The sequence below is a fragment of the Crinia signifera genome, chromosome 8 (assembly GCF_055691185.1).
Source record: "Crinia signifera chromosome 8, ASM5569118v1, whole genome shotgun sequence".
Lineage (NCBI taxonomy): Eukaryota > Metazoa > Chordata > Amphibia > Anura > Myobatrachidae > Crinia > Crinia signifera.
Genome location: NC_139224.1, coordinates 27,244,361 through 27,265,770, shown reverse-complemented (window position 1 = coordinate 27,265,770; position 21,410 = coordinate 27,244,361). Strand labels below are relative to the sequence as shown.

Sequence of the window (21,410 nt, the reverse complement as noted above, 5' to 3'; positions counted from 1 at the left end):
AGCAGTAAACTCAGCCACTTGGGCCTTGTATGCTTTATTCATATGGGAGTCGGAGATCACATCAATTAATACATGAAGTCATTATACAAACTTGATCAAGTCAACTGGGTTTCTTTCTTAAGCTGCCATATTATTTTATTTAAATAACAAAGCTTTACAATTTTTATGTCACTTACGTCTTAATTTAGTTACAGCGTTAGTCTTATGGTCACGGATGAGGTATTTGTGACAGGAGCTGTAATCAGCTGATAAAGCGCTTAATTTTCTCACAGCAACACAATATGCTGAATTAATAGAATAGCCCAACAAGAAATGCCGTCATTTTCCGACGGAACTACTGGCGATTATCGATAGACTGCGCAGGTGTACAGCCTGTAGTACTCACACGCAAGGCCATCCTGCGATAAAATCCTGCTAATTTTTTTTACCATTGGCCACACGCAAGTTCAATGACAGGAAGCCGGCGTTTGGGGGGTGGTAACAGACCGTTTTCTGGGAGTGTCAGCTAATCGCCGATCCAGCAAATTTTCACAAGCTGCACTAAGCAATTCACCGGCTCGCACGGGGTGAGATTTTACTCTGGCGTGTGGCGTATACCTAAATCGCAGGGCTCTGAATATTAGCAGACCAGTGATCAGGCCTAAATTAGGCCTTATAACCCAGTAATGTGAATAGACTACAATCAGCTCTGGCGCATAAGATTATCATGCTGTGAGTAACTTCTATGCGATTTTTGCAGCACACAGAAGTGTTCTGAGGTTTCAAAAAAGGTGAAGACCGTACGGTTCTTTGTCTACTTAACCTAGGGAGGATATTTATTTTAAGGGGGTATTAAATTAATTCAGTTCATGAAGATCATATTTCCAGAAGAAGCTGTATTATGCATTTTTCAGTGCCCAATTTTTACTACACGGCGGACATGGTTTAATTAGCGGGATCGTGATATGCAGGCGGAGGAACACTGTGAAGAAGTATAGCTGATATATGACTTTCCACATTCATTCCAGCTAGTATATTTTACATGCCGCTACTAAAATTTAGTTCCAGTCCATTCCCAAAATAATTTAATAACAGCGGGACGCCACAGGTTACTTCTTGCATTAGATTTAAGAGGTAATGTATCCCCGCCACTGGAAAGATGGGCGCAATACTGTAGGTCAGAAGCACAGTACCGTGCATTCGCCAAATACCGGAACATGTCAATCACTTTTGCACACATAGCAGCCTACATTTGTGTTCATGCTGAATAAACCTGACAAAATACAGTACGTGGTCAATTTGCGCGCTATCTAGAAAAACATAGCGGGCTGGTAACGCTTATGTCAAGGTTACAAACATGCAGATCGGTGAAGTCATTTCTCAAAGAAATTAGCATCAATCAGTTTGACGTGTTGGGACTCTGCTGCGTGTTCCCACCAAGGGGGCAAATACTGTATCTGCTCCATTGCATTCCACAGTCATTTCACTGAAGCAGGGAAGAGAGGGTTATTACTGTATAAAGTAATAATATAATGATATTCCGTATAATAACATACAGTAACATTGTAGAACAGGCTTGGGGCGCATGCACACTAGGTAAAAATAATGTGTTTTATCTGCTTTCAAAGCACAATACCTGCAGCTAGAAAGGGAAGAATTCAATTGGGATTGGTCACAATGTGCCACTCTGGAATGGCATACAGCACCCAGGGCCTTATTCTGATCAGTGCGGATATTCCCGCATGCGGACGGACCGCCGATGTTGATCGTCTGTGCATGTGCAGAGGTCACTCTGCGCATGTGCAGGCGATTTCGCCGCACGGATTCTTTACACGCCGCACAGGGGGCGTAGAGGGGCGTGAGGGGCTACTTAGCCTCATTACCCTATGCATACGCCCCGCGTTTCATGGGCGTTCCCATGCAAACGCGGGGCGTATGCATGGTAATGAGGCCGTGACGCGTGGGTACGGGGCGGGCATCTGACATCGCCAGATGTCAGCTGCCCGCCCCCATACATGATTTCACATGGACAAGTGTCCGTGTGGTCTTGTGTTGGGGGACCTGGTGGAGCGTGCGGCCCTGCATTCGATGTTCGGCGACCATCGAATGCAGGGGCTGCTCCCAAGACGGAGGAGGCGTATCCCCGTCCAATTTCATGCGGATCGCCACATATCCGCGTACGGACGGCAGGTGGCGATCCGTATGGAAGGAGGGGATTCGCCTGCACGGTTGCGGCCGCATATTCTGATCGGGCCGCACCGATCAGAATAAGGCCCACAGTGACATCGAGATCATTTAGCTGTATGATAAATGTGTTTTCTATAATCACTTGCATCATTCGTAAACAGCGGACCCATCTCAAGTACACCCTGCCTTCAGCACAGAGCTCAATGACCTAACACATGATTAACTCCCAGCATCCCGAGGGTGAGTCATCCAATGGCAATCTCTTCTGCAGAACAAATGCAGATGTTCATGTAATGCACCAGTTTAAATGTGCTGTGCTCCCCTGCAACCAATCAGCTTTTAGCACAAGCCCATGACCAAATGTTAGCTAATGATTAAGTACTCACGTCTGCTTTCATACATGCTCCTGGACTGGGCCCAGATTTTAAATGGATCAGGCTTTTTCTGTCCTGAGCCTTCAACTTGGTCCACAGATGGTGCCTCACCGCTTGGATAGTCAGGGACAATAGGGGCGCTGCGGAGGGGTGAGGCGGTGTGCCCGCTGTGATGGCTGGATACACTATGCTGTGAACTGTTTTGGCTGTCTCTCCTTTCAAGTTGTGGTTGCTGATGGAAAAAAAAGAGGTGAAAACAGGAATTAGTGTCCTTGAAGGAATTTTTTCAGTTAATTACGGAATTCTGTAGAAGCTTCGCAGAAGTCTACCCAGTTACAGAGACAATGCAGCCCCACCACCCAGTGAGCACGGTCTATCACACCTAGACGGTAACTATCAACAAAGACAAAAGCTACTTCCAGATCCTAGATTATAGATGGGTCCAGTCTACCTGAATGGAGATTGTAAACAGCCTCGGAATAAATGAAATACAGGTGGAATAAGAGCATTTAGACCTTATCCTATAACTTAACCTACTTGACCTCTGGCGGTCACTTGACCAGACCTCTTGTTCGCACTCTGCTCTGCGGACTCCTGCCATTTATCACCATCAATCTGCAGTGGGGACTGCGTTGGCGGAGGTAAGGAAGGTTCCAATAACTGTAAATTCACACTTTGGGTGGAGCTATTGTTTCGCTCCATCTCCAAACTAAGCCTAAGTTCTCCAGCAGGTAAATGATTTCCAAGAGATATATATATATATATATATATATATATATATATATATATATATATATATATATATAGATATATAGGAGACACAATGCAGCGGCACTCCCACAGGACTTTCACCAAAAAAACCTTTCAGACCACTCTGGGGTTCCGTTCGACGTTTCAGTCGGGTAGACTTTTATCAAGAACAAGGCATACACCTTGTTCTTGATAAAAGTCTACCCGACTGAAACGTCGAACGGAACCCCAGAGTGGTCTGAAAGTTTTTTTTGGTGAAAGTCCTGTGGGAGTGCCGCTGCATTGTGTCTCCTATCTTCGGTCCATATTGTACCCTGATGGCACCCGGGCAAATAATCTGACTTTAACTGGTGGAGTGCCAGCCTATTGGATTCTATATATATATATATATATATATATATATATATATATATATATATATATATATATATATACACACACACACACACACACACACACACACACACCAAACCTAGCACCATTGAACGTTTACATGTTTGTAGAATCCTCAGACCCACAAAACATGAGAACCATTAAAGATCCATGCATTATAGCCAAAACCTAAAATAACATCTTAGGAGGTCAATCCTATTAGCACTGCAAATGGGACTTCTCAAGGCCCATTCTTGCCCCCAGACTCACTGAATTATGTATGCAGCCTAATGGGGCTCCATACAGAAATCTGCGAGTACAGAGGTCCCATAAGTGCGGCATATAGCCACTCCCACTTGCACCGCTAGGGAACTAGTGGCACATAGGACTGAACTCTATATATATTGCGAAAGACACATATATACATACACACACGCACGCACGCACGCATATACTTTTAACATATACATTGCCTTGTTCTTATGTTCAGTACTGAAATAACAATATAATATGGGGCGGGACACTATAGAAACTACCGCCAAAGTCCAAGTACAAAATCACCACCAGCCGATGAGCCTGTAAAAAACGTTGAAGCCATTTATCAAAGAGTGATGGGACTGACGCAAGGAAAGAAAAATACACAACAAGAGCGGAACCACTCTCATAACAAACAGTCGATGAACTTCGTCTACACCATTACTGTACGTGTCAATTATGGAAATGGGAGTCAGATATACAGAACCTAATAAGATTTGTGACTAATGTTTTTTCAGGACGCTAATGGCTTTATGAGTTATGGCTTCCAGCACTTTCCGGCAACCTAAGCAGAGAATAGAAAAATAACGCAGAAGATTTGTAAAGCTGAAAAATGAACATTAGCTGCCGTTCCTGAAGGAGGGGCTAGCGGCAAAATTCTATTATTATTTTTTTATATTCTGGATACAGATGAGTTAAATGATCAGATGAAATGAAAGAAAGGCGGCAAGGTTCTCCCCCAGAGATGATAGAGGTATCAATTTCCTGCTCGAGTGCTCTCAGTCTCCCTCAAGGAGCATTGGAGACGTGCGTTACGGTAATAATCTGTAAAGAATCATCTAGTTAACAATGCAGATTGGGATATTTTTGTTTTTCTCGTTTCATCCCGTTAAAAAAACAAAAACCTAAACACAGAAGAGTAAAGATATCGTATGTTTTATATGTGTCTAATATTTTCAAACATGTAACTTAGTACATGTTTAACCAGAACGGTGTTTGGTACCCAAATCGCTGAGCGATATTATAATTGTATGCGCTAATTGTTCTTAGCTCTGTAAGTGTTAAATATCAGAGCCGGCTGTGTCTGCCAATCACACAAAGAATAAATAACTTTTGTATAACAGGGAGAGTTCTGAGCATAAGAATTAAAGATGCAGCGAGAATAAGTGGGGGGGACGCGGAGCCCAAGCCTAACAATCGGGAATAGATTTCCATAAATTATTGATCGTTGCCATGACACGATGTACCTAAGTAGCATAACAACTTGCTTAACTTCTTGACCCTACCCATGCTGTCAATCTGTCAGAGGGCATCGTATTGGATAACGACTACACTGATTTCTCAGCCTAGTTTTAAATGGATTCTCCACATTCAGGTGACTTGGAGATATTGGATTGTGTCCTGCAGCATATAGTAAATACATATCTATTCCTTTCCAGATTGCACCTGTGCAGTGTCAGAGTGGGTCATGAAAAAATGACTGAGTAATACAGTGGTCCACGTGATCACTAGGTCTACAAGCATTAAGTCGACACCATTAGGTCGACATGCATGAACGTCGACTTGTGGTTAGGTCGACAGGGTCATTAAGTTGACACAAGCATTAGGTCAACATGGGGAAGGTCGATAGCCAAAAGTTCAACATGGGGTTTTTCACTTTTTTTTGAGCCGACATGTGCCGACAGGCGGTATGCCATTCCCTAGCATCCACTAGGGCATAGTGGAAGAATAAAATTGTGTCGAGCGAAGCGAGCCATGCAAGGGGACGTGGTGCACTCTTTTAGTGTCCATGGCGACTGTGTCGACATTCGGGTAAAAAAAGGTGAAACACCCCATGTTGACATTTTGACTGTTAACCTTCCCCATGTCGACCTAATGACCCTGTTGACCTAACCCCATGTCGACCTTTGGTCATGTCGCCCAAGTTGTTGCCTATCCAATGATCCATACCCATCCACGTTTAGTGGTCTGCCCAGTCTCCTGTGCGGGTGCGACCAGCCACCAAATTGGTTACTAGGTCAATTGCTGAATGTTGGCAGGGCTTAGGTCGACAGCTGAAATAGGTTGACATGGCTACGGTTGACAGGGTTGGAAGGTTGACACAAGCATTAGGTCAATAATGGGAAAGTTGATGGTCAAAAGGTCAACATAAGTTTTTCATGTTTCTTTATTTGAGCCGACATGTGCCGACAGGCGATATTTCATGACATACCATTTACTATGGAGTGGTGGGAGAATAAAATAGTGTCCCCGAAGCATGGTGAGCGCAGCCAGCTATGCGAGGGGATGCGGTACACTTTGACGGTGTCCATGTTAACATTCAGGACAAAAAACGTGAAAAACTCATGTCAACCTTTCGACCATCCCATTGTCGACCTAATGCTTGTGTCGACCTTCCAACGATGTCGACCTTAGCCATGTCAACCTATTTCAGAAGTTAACCTAAGCCCTTGTCGACCTTTAGTGGTCAGCCCAATACATTTCAATGCAACACCATAGTCCTGTGTGCTATGTATAATGCAGAATTCAAATGCACCGTCTGGAACCTGATTCCTTGAGGAGGAGGTGGGCCCCCAGGCAGTAGGGCCCACTGTAGGTTTTTGTCTGTGCACCTATGTACCAGTATCATAGCCAATGGAGGGTGCAGGACATGTGACAAAGGTGCTACGTCTATGGGGCATTGGGGGGGGGGAGTTTGTCACATGCTATAAAATAATGACTGAACAGCACAAAAAGGAGAAAAAAAGCTGAAATTTCCAAAGAGCAATTTACAAGCGAAGAAATAAATGGAAACTAAAGGTGCAAAATCCCTTTAAGGATGCATTATATTCAAAATCAATCCCATAGCTGTGTCTAATGAACCTTATATGATGATCCATAGATTTTTCCGTTACTAGCATTGAAGCTTTGTAATTAATTGCTCTACATTCATACGCCTCAGATTGGTTCCCCTACACAAGCAGCCCGACACTTGTTACATTCATAAGTGGCTGTTTAATACATGAAGCAGCAGCCAATTAGGCCGTGTTACACCTTACTGGCTGCAATTCTTACCCACATGTATGGGGTATAAAGAGAGAGAGAGAGAGATTGGATGGGAGCCATCACATTTGATTGTTTTACTTTTATGTACAATTGTTAAGGGGGTATTCAATCCCCGCCGCTATTTCCAACGGGGGAAATAGCGCCGGGCGCCTATTCAATGCTGTCTTGTCCAACAGCATTGAAGAGGCAGATGGACAGAACGGGCCCGACTTTAAAAGCTGTCGGGCCCATTTTAGAGATAACGGTCATGAATTGTCGCGATCACGGTTGAATCTCGACAATCCAGTGCCGTTTGCGCGGACAGGCCCCCTTTTCGCTGATTGGCAGACGGCACATTAAATCCCGCCTGGTGATATGCTGTTGAGTGAAATGAAAACGGGCCAGGGTCAAGGCTGTCAGGACGTATCAACTGTCGTGACTCAGGATTAAATCCCCCCCCAAAAAAATTCACTTCCATCTACTGATGTGTACAGTGGAGACAACCGGGGGATTGCATACCTCCCAATATGACCCATTCCAGGAGGGACAAGATACTCTGTTCCTGGACTTCCATGCCAGTGGCAGTTGCAGATGCGGGTCTGCAGCACAGTCCAAAATTCAGAGAGGGATGCCCCATTAATTGCGACCCCAAACACCACAGTCCAGGACTCACTGGCAGGTGTGGCTCCCCTATTTGAATTGTGGACAGTGGTCCCACCTCTGCAACTGCCACTGGCAAGGAAGTCCAGGAGCAGAGCACTTTGTCCCGCCTAGAATTGGACATGTTCAGAAGTATGGGACGGTAAGAGTTGCCAAACATTCCTGGAGGGTAGGCAAGTAAAATTTGTGCTAGGTTCCTGTGACTGGCTACTTTCAGTAGAGGCGTGTCTTAGTTCAACTCTACTAGATTGTATGCAAAGCCTTGTAACTTCAATGTTACCTTCGGTACTTGTGTAGTTTCACGGCGGCAGTTACGCATAACGCTGACTACTCTAGGCAGCCATTGGGCTATGCTGACAACGTAACTTAGGCTGCCGCCGTGAAACTACACAAGTACCTTACCTTCAAATTGTCTTTCATTCCTTTCACCTAATTTTGGGCCTAATTTAACATGGATCGCTAATTAGAGAAAAAGTAGTTGCCTGGGATCGAACGGCAACTGCTATGCGTATGTATATTTATTCGTTAATGTAAACCCTGTGCACAGGTGGTCATTTGATATTCGACCTGATTGGGAATTCTCTAATTAAGTCGTCCATGCTGAATTAGGCACTTAGACTGCAAGCTCTGGAGAGACAAGGACACTCATGTGGAATTTCATTTTGATTCTTTCTGTATGGTCAATCATAGTTCAAAATGGACTCCCGATATTTAGGTTACTATGGTAACTCCTCATAAAGCATTTTAAAATGAGCACTTAGACCACTTCTAAGGCCTCATTACACAACATGTACCCCAACCCCCCCCCCCCAATAAATATCATACATAAAATCTCTAAACTCCGATTTCCTCAACGCTTTATTCTGAGCCGACAGATGACCTCAAATAAATTCTATATTGAAAGTATCTCTGACAAACCCTTAATCTCGCACAATATCTGCTGCATGTAATCTCCGCATTAGTTCATAATTAGTTGTCACCCTAGTTGTGATCGTGGAAGATTGAGAACCAGAGGTCTGTCATAATAAGACTTCACTTGAAAGCGTTTATTGAAGTATACGCATGTTCTGTATTTCCAGAGGCATTGTTACATGATGAGACAAAGGAAGGAGGCTGAGAAGATTGCCAAACACTCTCTGGTTATTTCCGCAAATAATGACCTTACTTGTTGCCAGGCAACGCCACAAATACTCATCACACAAGCTTTAGCATAAGTCCAAAGGGAAAAGGAAGACTTTGAGGGGAAATCTGTATTTCTGGCATACAAGTGCAGGGGTATAGTACATGTTTATTACAGTAGATTACATCTATGCTCATATATACTGTAGTAACAGGTCAGATGGGTCATTCAGCCCGTGATGAAGAACAATTATACACTTATGCTAGATGGTTTCCGTTTCATGTCTTTAGTAACAATAGCCTCAAAATGACCATATATGCAAGCAAATCACCATGGTAATGTGGTTGTTTTCTATTATACTTCTTCATGATAGGGTTCACAGAAAAACTATCACCGCACGGCTAACATATTGCACAGGCCATTGTGATGTGTCCTAAAGAGGGAGCAACCATGTTAGGAAATCAGTATTAATGGCCAGATGTATCAATATTCAAGAAGTGATAAAGAGGAGAGTGAAAAGCAGGCAGCCAATCAGCTCCTACCTGCCATGTTACGGCATGGGTTTGAAAAATGGCACGTAGGAGCTGATTGGCTGTCTATCACTCTAGACTTGATACATCTGGCCCTAATCACTAAGAACCAGTGACATCAATGGGGCACTACGCACAGATAGACGGAGTACCTCCGTAAGGTCAACGACTTATTCAAAGGCTGCGTTGTCATGCAACTCTGAGTGCCTACGATGGTTGCTTCCTGTGTGCGTGGAGTACACATGCTAGATCTACCCTGCAAGGGATGCAACGGGTAGGTAGAGGCACCCTACAAAACTTGTGCAGTTCCTGTTTCCTGCCTGGGGTATTGCTCTTTTCTGTGGTCGGGTCTGCGGCTCAGTGCCAAGACACAGACCAGGCTGTGCTAGATGCACATAAGCAGAGAGTGATACACCGGGAAGGAAATAGGATCTGCGCAGCATTTGAAAGGTGTTAAACTAAGCACATGGGGGGTCTACCAAGTCAGCAACTACAGCATGGCCTGTTCTCTGAGGTGATTTATGGCATTTGTGCAAATTGTTTGGACGCGATGACCATATACGCTTCAAAGCAGGCCAACATGAGTCTCGCTATCATGACCTCATAGCCGTAACCTTTTCCTGCTGTCTAGAAAAATTCTACACTGTCTCACAAGTATAAGAGGTCCAGGAGCCTTTTCAACATTCCCACAAGAGCGGACATGAATGGTGGAGGTAACTGGCATACTTTGGAAGATATTTTCCAATAAATGGTCTGGGAAGCGGCTATAGCCCACAATTAAATGGTCAGTTAATAGTAGGCCTTTAGATAAATATATATATTATTTTTATTTTACTTTGTTTCTAACCCAGATACCTCCAAATATAATAACAAAGGCACTGCTAAAATTGCTGACTGAGCGATGAAAATGACTGACCATGATTGTGCACCATAGTAGAATCAAAACGTAAACCCCAGGGGTACTGAAAGGAGACTAGTGTCCCTGGGTGATTCAGGGGTAGATGTATGAAGAAGTAATAAGGGAGGAGGAGGAGGAGTGATAAAGTGCCTGGTACTTTATCACCAGTCATTCAGCTCCTGACTGTTAAGTACCATGCTGGGTTTAAAAGGGGACAGTTAAGACCTGTCTTAACTGATTGGCCAGTGATAAAGTGGAAGGCACTTCCCCTTATCACTGCTTCATACATCTACCCCTCAGAGAGGTAACTAGGCTCCACCCCTACCCATGATTTAATAATGTAATACAGGGTCTTAAATTTCAAAGGAGCTGGGGGTAAGCCTAGCATATACACACATGCCCAGCTTTGCAGCACCACACAAACTTCGATAGAGTACCAGCCATGGAACTACCTGCCAATCCATGGCACTACCTACCAATCCACAGCATGACCTACCTAATACCAAGTAGTCAATTTTTTTTTTTGGGGGGGGGGGGGGGGGGGGGCGGCTGCAATTTTTAACCAGATCCTAACTGTCCCATTTACGGTGAGCACTTCAGATTTGAGCGGTTGCCCCGACTGCCGGGTTGTTGCAATGTTGTGCTCTGAACAAGCCCGTGAGGAATGCAAGTGTGTGTGTGTGTGTGTGTGTGTGTGGGGTAGGTCTTGTGCTTCAGAACTGTGATCACGGTGGAGCACAGACTGTGAATTTATCAAATGTATGTGTATTTAATCCTATTTTGATATTGCCATGAAGCAGTTCTACACTGTCCTGTGACCACTACTCCCTCTCTTTCTGATTTTACATGCCAGCTGTATTTATTCATGGTGGTCATGGTGGAAATTTAGATGTGGGGACACCGCTCAAAGTGTGTCAGCATGAGACAGCCAATCGGAGGCCTGACAGTTGAGTTTTGGCATAAAAGACTTAGATGTTCTTACTTGCCAGGAGCACGTAGCAAACACCCTCAAAGTCAGATCGCTAGGAAAACCTATGGTGTTGTGTTAAAATTAAAAATATAATATTGTATGTCTACATGAACATGAGTCAAAGTGCAGAATAGCTTTGGGCATCGTCTACGTACTTTCCGAATAATACTTTAGGAAAAAAAATTCAAACAATGTAAATTTACAAGAAAAATAATTCTGTAAAAAACATTATGTTTTCTGATAATTAGGAACCCATGTATCAGTGGTTAGGGCAGGGGCTCCCAAACTTTTTTGAATCACGGCACCCTAGAGTACAAGAGCTTTTTTTCATAGCACCTCTAGGCCCAAAAAATGTAGAAAAAAATATACAATTAAATGAATTGTGTTTATATGTGATCCTTAGGTTCAGTTATACGGTAAAGGGTTCTGTTTGTACACACATTTTATGATTGATAGTCGCCAGAACTGGTTTTGTCCATAAATAATTGACCATAAATAATGTGACTTGGTCCTGGATCACCAACCTGAGGCACCCGTACAAGTGTCCTGAGGCACCCCAGGGAGCCTAGGCGCACAGTTTGGGAACCACTGGGTTAGGGGGTGCCTAAAACGCTGATTGAGGGATATGAAGGAGCAGGGGTGGGCCAAATTTTATCACATCCAAGCGCTACATATCCATTTAGTGGAGCACAGGATGTTAACCCCTCCTCTCACTGCTAAGGTACTGGTAGTAGTAGTAGTGGAGGGCATAATTTGCGAGGTGTATGGGTGCACAGTTAACATTGGCCGTGTCCCTATAGCAATTGGAAAGTAGAAATGCATTTTTGATGAATTGGTTGGACTTTTCCCTTAGCCATAGGACCATACTTGCCTACACTCATGCCTCTCAAAAACTGCACCCCCGGCCCCTAGGAAAGTGGCCAAGCCTCCTGGAGCCACATGCACCCTGCCATCCATTTACCGGACCGGATGGCTGATGAGGCAATTCATGATTAATTGAATCATGGTAGTCATGCCCACAGACTATCCAATACTAGAAATCTCTTCACTGTACAACAGGGGGTGTGGCTACAATAATGCAAACACACAGCCACGCCCCCACCGAAAAGCCTCTTGCAACACGACCCCTCTCTATCCTTGTGCCAAGATATACCTCTTACATCATCCACCGCTGTGCCGATCCGTCTGCCCCTCCTGGAGAGGGCACCCATAAAGACAGCAACTATACATTCTAGTTAGCAGGGCCAGATAGGACTAGAGTTCCAGGCCTCCACAGAAATAAAGGCCCATCATTAAGACAGCAAGATTATGTCCAACTGGCCATAAACTACTTAAGCAGAATGATTGGATTTCTATTTTCTTTAAACAAAATGGTGTCATTTTTTCCTATTCTTAGGTATTGGGGAAGACATTGGGATTGCTAGCGTATGAATTGGCCATACCCAAATGCCACTGGCCACACCCACAAATCACCGATTCCACCACCAAGGCTTCTTACAATAGGCCCATGAGCGTCTTTAAGCCCCTGTTCTTTACTTAATTTGGAATAGTGTGTTTGAGCCTGGTCATGTTGCTAATAAGAAACTATTACATCTCGTTCGAAGACCTCAAGAAGAGTTTGCATTTATTTGTAATACTTTTCTGTGAAGTAAGCACATTTCAAGACACTAACCCTTTAAATAAAATCTAAAGTAATTAAGCTAATTTGCTATATCATGATTTAAATGAGACCAATTAAGGGAATTAAATTGGCTCTCTTAGATCCCCCATAAAAATTAGGCTTCCAAGTTTATTAGCCTAATAGGCAAACTTTGGCCCTCCAGCTGTTGCAGTCTAGAAACTATAGGGCCATTCCGACAGCGGCCGATGCGGCTTCGGATAGTCTTTAAGCTTGTGTTAAGGGATCGGCAGCTCACTACGACTTGACTGCGCCTACATAACGTGACGACACCGCCGCTTTGGCTAATGATACGATGTCCATTTACAGTAAGAAAACGCAACGGTGTACGACTTTCCCGTTTCATGTGCTCAGAATACTGCACTGCATATATTATGCAAACACTGCAGTATTCATTATAATAAATAATGGTAATTAAAAACATCCATGACCAAAGGGATAATCATTTAGTTTATAAACACCAGTTTCTTGTTTATATATACACAAATGATTGCTTTCTTAACTGTTAAAGAGGTGCTTATTGGGGAGAAAACTAAAAATTATAAATCACTAATTACACTAAGCACCGGGGAACATTACTGGTAAAGAAGATTAAATATTATATCAGATGATTTATATTGCTTTGAAGATCAAAATGAAAACAGCATTTTTTTTGGTCAACAGACATTTAGTAGTGTCAACCTTACAAATGTATAATCCCGTCCTTCCCACTGCCCAAATTTTTTATATTTCTATTTATTTATTTAAATTAAACCTGTAATGCCAAGTAATACATGATAGAATAAGGTTACGTTTGTTTTAAAAGCAATTCTTTAGTGCCTGTCCCCAGGGGCTAAATTATTTCTGACGATGGTGCAGAACTATAAGCACACAGTTTGACATTTTTTGAGATTGGGCTGTGAGCGCAAACGAATACTCTATGTCTGTGCATTAATATAAACTGACATTGGTTCAGGCCTAGGGTCACGTGACTACCCAGAAATGCCTTAAGCCATAAAAATCGTATCATTTATTTTAGCAATTCAACTAAAAAACCACATTCTAATTATCTGCTACTCTCCTTGTAAGATCCCCAACATTTCCTGTGAGACACTGGGAGGTTTATTGAGTTAAAAATAAAAAAAATAGCAGAAAGCAGCCGTAATTTGTTGCCTACAAAGATTGTAGGCAACAAATGTGCTGTGCGTCCATGGCTGTGCGTCCATGGCCTCTCCTACAGGACGATATGGCCCAAAACGAGTCAAATCTTGGAATTTTTTTTTTTTTTGGGTTCCAGAACCTGTTACGTGACATAAAAAGGATGCGTCACTCCTGCCAGCTGATTTATATCCATAGCAATATTTGACACTTCATTCCTGTACAGTTAATCATCATAAAAAGTTATAATTTTCAGAACCGATTATTAAAAAAAAAAAACACAGAAAGCAGCAAAGACAGTTTATAAAAAAAAAAAAATGAATGAAAAAATAGGCTCAGGTGCTTACAACAGGCTGGAAAATCATACCGAATATAAGACCATCAATTAGCACCAGCTATTGAATTATTTATACGTCCTCTGAAATAATGTGCAAGCTATTTTTACAGGAATCACTTTTGTGGTCTTTGAAGAGACGAGACTACTGCTGCATCTAGGTGGAAAATAAAAAATAAAAAAAAATAATGATGTGTAGAGGGGGGTCCCAGACCTGCCGGTTCCCCGCAGCGTAGGTTTTGAGTGACAGACAAAGAAGGTCCACCACTTGAATTAATGAACTAGAGCAATCGAACAGAAGAAATACAATGTGGCTGTAAAATAAAAGAAATAATAAAAAAATGTAAAAAAAAAAAAATGGCAGATTCCAAAAACATATTTAGGGTCCCAGAACGTCAGAATACAGTAGCAGGTGTTTACAGACCCTACGAGAGGTACAAGAGAAGGTGGAGTCACATTTATACCATCTATAAAATGAATAGTGTCCCCCACCCACTCTTGCCTGTCTTTTGCCCTCCTCCCAAATTAAACTGGCACAAAAAAAAAAAAAAAAGTCACCTACCGTGAATAATAGGCATGGTACCCATCAGCCCGGCCGTCAGGTTAGGCACTGGCTGCAACGCTGCCTGCATTGTGCTCTTTAATCATGCAGTGCTAGATTGACTACGGTTCCCGACGTACACCCTTCTCCGATGCATAAAACAGTGCTAACCACATTTCCGACAGTAAACACGCAGTGTAACAGCAGAACAATACAGATGCTCCGAGCTCCGGATCAGAGCGTTAAAAGCACAGAAAATAGAGAGGTATAAAAATAAAGACTTACCGACTTCGGGCTCTTCTTTGGGACTGGAAGTCCTGCAAAACGGCAACAAGGGAGAGAACTACATTAGCATACAAATGTTACGTTCATCTAAGATAAATCCCAAGGTATATCATTGTAATGTAGCCATCTGCACGGTTATACCAGGATTCTCTCCAGCATCAGAGTTATCAGTCTGTTTAGAACGAATCAAAGCAGAGTGCGAGGGAGCGAAAACAAGAAGGGGAGAGGAGGAGAGAGTGAGCGAGAGAGAGAGAGAGAGAGAGGAGAAAAAGGGGGGATTGAAAAAGAGAGAGGGACAGAGATCTATCTGCATTAGCGATACTGCAGCAGCCTGGAGGCTGGGGAGAACAGACCTCGCCGGCCTGGGAAATCTGAGCGCTTGGACAGAATCTCAAATGTTCCCAGGGATTAAGGGGGACTTGGCTAATAATTAAAACCTAGAGATGTGTCCTTTTTGACGCGACCTGCTTGTCAATTGTACTGGACCAATGAACGCTGGACCACAGGCACAAGCTGCCGTTAAAAAGGGGATTCTGCACAGCAAGTGGGAAGAAGAGGATTTTTGCCGAGGGTGGCTAAGGATGGAGGGGGGGGGGGGGGGGGGGGGAGGTTGGTCCATCAAGGTTAATAAACATGTGGTAGCACAGCTGCTATGTTATAAGGCTTCCTCTGATTCTGACAGTGCAGGTAAAAAAGTGACATGGCTTAGTCATACCATTATAACCCCCCCAAATACACATACTGTGTACATGCACAATGATATAAATATTCATTTAAATTTAATTTAAATACAGTAACACAAATCACAGTAATACAGCTGTTATTTCTAGCATTATTTAAACCAACGTACAAGCTAATTAGAGTTTCCCCACCTTGTATAAAAAATAATAATAAAACAATAATAAAAAAAAAAAAACACAAAAAAAATAATGCAAAACTTGAGTGCAAGTTTATAGATATAAACCGAAAGGTGATACAAAAAAAACCAAAACACCTGCACTCCAGCGGGTGGCGCTAGTAGCCAGGGTAATATGTACACAGCACAGATAAGTGGTACATGACACAGCAGCGCAATGTTTCAAGACCATTTTAGTAACATTTTCTGAAAGGCTTCACATGTCACACACAGCCACAATTTTATCTATAATTGGGACTGTTAAAAATTGAGAGAGTGACGCAAAGAAAGCCTAGTCTCCCTAGAGCAGTGGTTCTCAAACTCGGTCCTCAGGACCCCACACAGTTCACGTCTTTCAGGTCACCCTGCAGGTGCACAGGTGCATTCATTACTCACATTTGAAAAGATCCACAGGTGGAGCTAATTATTTCACTTTTGATTTTGTGTAATGAGACCTGCAAAACAGGCACTGTGTGTGGGGTCCTGAGGACCGATTGTGAAAACCTGTGCTCTAGAGGGAATTGTCTACATTAAGGAATGTTTGGGTATTGCATTTAAATCTGCATTATCATTCAATGAAGTTTTTTCAAGCCCAATGATCCCTCACCTCTGTGCATATTTGTACTTCTTAATATCTCAGTTGACTACCGCTACGAAATGCCCAGGGACCATCGCTGTGAATAATGTTAGCGTCCTGTACTACTAAATAGACATGTGTGGTTCAGCTCTCCAGAAATTTAAATCCCCACACGAAATTTGGGGATCTGAACTGAAACAAAATCTGGTCTGCATCCCCTGAGGAGAACCGTTACATTTTAAATGTGAATTTTGTGTTTTGAATTGCAAAATTTATATGATTTAGCTATTTTTATTGATTTTATCAATCATTTTCATTGATTTTGAACCCAAATCCGAACCAAAACCTTTGAGTGTGGTTTTGCCCAAACCAAAACCTGCTACATGCTACCAATCCTCCCCAAATCACACCCTGAAATCCCAGGCGACACGTTGACCGTTTCTGGTTAGGACACACAAGCTTTTCAACCTAGGAGAATCAGGACTGTGTGAATGCAAGCACGTGAAGGCATCAAAGTATATAAATGTCTTTTTGCCTGGGGGGTTGCTGTATTGTATAAGACTCATCTCTCTCCATGGGCAAGTTGGAAATCAAATGATTATTTATGAAACGCACAGTGTACCGCAGCCGATAGGAATGGCTGCGCAGAAATATTACATTTTGCAAAACGTGTAAAGGAATTCTACACAATGCCATGTACGAACAACTGGCTTCCTAACTACAAGTGCTCTTTAGAATAAACATTTTAATGGTGGATATAAATTGGTTTACTCGCTCGGTCCAAGAAATAAATATCAATTAAAATTTTCAATACTGTAGTTTTAGAAACTAGTAAGCCCGCTCGAAGCACAAGCTTCAAAAGCTAGTGTAGTTGGGCAGCACGATCAGTGTAATGGTTATCATTACTGCCGCAGAGCACTGAGGTCATGGGTTTGATTCCCACCATGGCCTTATCTGTGTGGAGTTTGTAGATTCTCCCCATGTTTGCGTGGGTTTCCTCCGGGTGCTCCGGTTTCCTAACAAATTCCAAAAATATACTGGTTTCAACAAAATTAACCCTAGAATGAATGGGGCAGATGTATTAAGCCTGGTGAAGAGATAAACTGGAGATAAAGTGGAAGGAGATAACGCACCAGCCAATCAGATCCCAACTGTCATATTTCAAACACAGCTGATTGGCTGGTGCGTTAACTCTTCCAAGTTATCTCCACTTTATCTCCAGTTTATCTCTTCTCCAGGCTTAATACATCTGCCCCATTGTGTGTGCATGTACACGTGGTAGGGAATATAGATTGTAAGCTCCACTGGGACAGGGACTGATGTGAATGTTCAAATATTCTCTGTAAAGCGCTGCGGAATATGTGTGCGCTATATAAGAAACTGTTAATAAATAAATAAAAATAATAGTCTTCTGTGTTTGTGCATGTGTGAGAAATAGATGTAGTTTCACTCTCTGCCAGCAGATGGCAGTGTTTCGGAGACTCACGGACACTAGACTTATATATATAGATGAATTTAAATTAAGCAGGAACAATAATTTCCTTATTTTAACATGAAGATTAATAACACTTCAGTCTATGTAATAATGTAATCAACCAATCACAATTTTTAATCAATAGAAGGAAGAAGATAGGTGGAGCTGAAATTTTGGTAACATTTCTTAAGCTGGATACCTAGTCGGTGGACTGACAGATCGTCCCATCCTTCATTTACATAGAACTTGGTCCCCATTATGTCATTCTGAATATGCCAGAAACGACATACTGTATTTGGGCCAATATCACTCCACTGTGTACCCGGCTTTAACCACTTGTTACCAGTGGTTTGGCCGGAGATTTTCCGGGCTCAGCTGCGCTGCCGGAAACTTTCAGGCATACCACTTAATTTCCGGGCATACCACTATGCAGTAGGTGCGCGCCAGTGGTGCCACCAGCTGTGCACCACTGGCGCACCCCCTCTAAGGCCCCCCCACCACCACCATCCCCGCTCCGGCGATCGTATACCGGAGCTCCTCCCCTGCCACCATTCGCAGCAGTGACGAAGGCGGCAGTCCCTGAGCCTACTGCCTGGGATCACCGCTGTGACTGGCAACTGGGGCACGGGAGTGGAGGCGAGGGGGGCTACGTTCTGCGGTGGATTTTGCTGGGGCAGGAGAAACCTGCAGGTTTCTCCTGCCCCAGCAAAACCCACCACTCAAGGGTTTAATGTCCATACCCACTGGGCGTTTTTGCCCAGTGTGTATGGTGAGAGATGATGGGAAAAATCGCTGGAATGTTTTTGCCCGTTTTGGTGATTTCCCATAGCAGGACGCTATGAAAAGCCGTTCACTCTGCCGCTCATCTGCTGGTAATACCAACAGATGAGTGAAGGCAGCCAGCAATGAAGCGGGAGCACGCATCAGTGCTCATCGCTGCCCCGTACAGACTGGGCGGCTTTCGAGATGAAAGCTGCTCGGACGAGTAAACTGAGTGTCTTTCAGCTGAAAGTAACCCATTGTGTATACGGCTTTCGTATACAGCTAAATTCTATTCTCAATAGTGTACAATTTTGATAGCAATCATCTGTAAGTGATATAATACAAAGCATCTAGCATGAGCAGATTATATAATGTGTTTGCTTTAATCAGGGCTGTGACTTGGGAGGTGTGGCATGCACTGCAGCACAGGGCATTGTAAGTTAGGGGGCGCTGTTCTGCAGCGTCTGTCAAGTCTCAGTTTAATCAATTGCAACTTCATCCTTTTTAATCTCTGCTATTTAAAAATACTCTCATACATGAACTGTCATATTTATAACGTGTGGCGCACCCCGGACCCCACACCACCCACTTTGCACCCAATTTTTTCAACACTTACCCTCCAGAGTACCGAGAACTGCAGAAATCACCATGAAAATGGCACGGCGGCTATTTTTCTGGTGTTTGTGCATGTGCACTAACATCATCATTGGGAAAATGGCTGTTGCGCCGTTGTCCCAGAAACCTGCACAAATGCAGTAAACTCTGGGACAGCTCTAGGCTCTCCTAGTGACCCTAGTGCCCAGAGTCTACTGCTGCTGCCAGCTATGGAAGGGTGGGGTCCCAGACATAGTCTTAAATGGGACTTCTCCACTTTAGAAACACCTCTGCATACATCACAAAGTGGAACAAACTGCTTCATCGGTAAAGTGTCTGACTGCAATAGGGAAAGCCATGGGTTCAATCCTGGATATGACAGTGTGTGGTTAAAATAAAGTAGGACGTAACCTAATGACTAAGAGCTCTCCGAATAAGTGCATTAATGATGGTGTAAGAGGATTGGCGTCCAAATCCATTGTCTTGGGAATGTTCTGTAAGGTCAGGTGTTATTTATATGGGAAGGGGCATCCTAGCAAGTGATTTTACTAGGCACCAGGATCACCTTACGTTCCTGTTTATGGGCCGGGGGAAGCAGAACGCAAAACATTTTTCCAGTTATGGCTTTGGCGTTAATTCACAAGATTAAAAAAAACAAAAACAAAACAATTCTACATAAAAACAGTTTTTTCAACCTCTTTCGTTTTTCTTTTAAACGATTTATAAAAAATTAAAATAATAATTAGTTGCTTTCTTTCGTTAATTGTCAATACAAAAGCTAGTAATTTTAAAACCAGCAGCAAGAAAATAGGCTTTTCTGAGTCAGGCTACTTAAGCTAAATAATAATACAAAAAATAATAATAATCATAATAATAAAAAAAAAAACAATATTGTGAGCGACCGCCTTACCATGTTATCACAATTAATCCTTCCATTCTAGCTGGATAAACATGCAGAGGTGTTATGGAAATAAACTCTGTGGCTATTGTCTGCTAGCACCCCACAAGAGCAATGAATCATAGAACGCCATTTGAATCATACCAATGTTTACTGCAAAACCAGCAGTAATTGACTTAAGATACAAGGTTGTATAGGCTGGTACAAAATGTCAACGGCTCTTCGGGGAGCGGTGAAGAACATGTGTAGGAAATAAATTGAAGGAATGTTTCGGATGATTAATAACATCGAACTGATAAACTACTAATAAGGATATATTGTATAGTGAGGTACCCTGTAGCTCGGTTTCTCTAATATTACGATGAGGGGTGGATTGCTCATAGGGTGCACAGGGAAAATTCCTGGTAGGTCAACGTACACCAGAGGCCTGTTTTGTTTGCTGACATGTGGTCCAACCCCAGGCATGACGGTAAGCCCACCCCCATTCATTCTGCTGTTCTATCTCTTCGGTATGGCACAGTGATGCTTCCATGGCTACACGTATGTTATACCTGTGGTGCTGCACATGCCGGGCCATGTCTACAATATTTTACAGGGCCACTTTTAGTTCCCAATCCTCCCCTGATTATAACAGAGATGGCGTTGCACGGACGGTCAATAACCTTTAATTATCCATCAATTGTGGAACTACTAGTTCCAGAATGGCAATAGCTGGCTAGTTGCATTAGGTGTAGACCTATTTTACACATACTTTCCTACCGTTAGAGTCTCCTGTTCAGGAGACAATAAAGGTATCGCGGCAGCTTTTTTGGGGAGCGGGGCTTGCCCTCATTAACCCCTTGAGTGGTGGGTTTTGCTGGGGCAGGACAAACCTACCAGGGCAGGTTTGTCCTGCCCCAGCAAAACCGACCACAGAGTTCTGGGCCACCCCCAGCGTCTCTCCCCCTCCCCCTCATCACTGCTCTGGCACCGTAAGCTGGAACTCCTGTGCCCTGCCGCCGATCATAATAGGTGGCAGGCTCGGGGATGTTTGGGGAGGCTTGGGAGGACTCGGGTGGCCAAAATCCCGAGTCCCCCGAGCCGCACCAAACATCCAGGAGCCTGCCGCCTGTTAAT

General features: G+C 43.3%; 1 protein-coding gene across 6 annotated transcripts in view; it reads right to left on the bottom strand.

The window, feature by feature from the left end:
• MAGI1 (membrane associated guanylate kinase, WW and PDZ domain containing 1) overlaps nt 1-21,410 on the bottom strand; it is a 413,627-nt gene that overhangs the window by 43,554 nt on the left and 348,663 nt on the right. For all 6 annotated transcript variants that reach the window (XM_083156031.1, XM_083156033.1, XM_083156032.1 and 3 more), the window contains 2 exons: nt 15,095-15,126; nt 2,553-2,772 (listed from right to left, as the gene is read on the bottom strand). In XM_083156031.1, the coding sequence (XP_083012157.1) occupies nt 2,553-2,772; nt 15,095-15,126 (252 nt within the window). The remainder of the gene's footprint in view (nt 1-2,552; nt 2,773-15,094; nt 15,127-21,410) is intronic.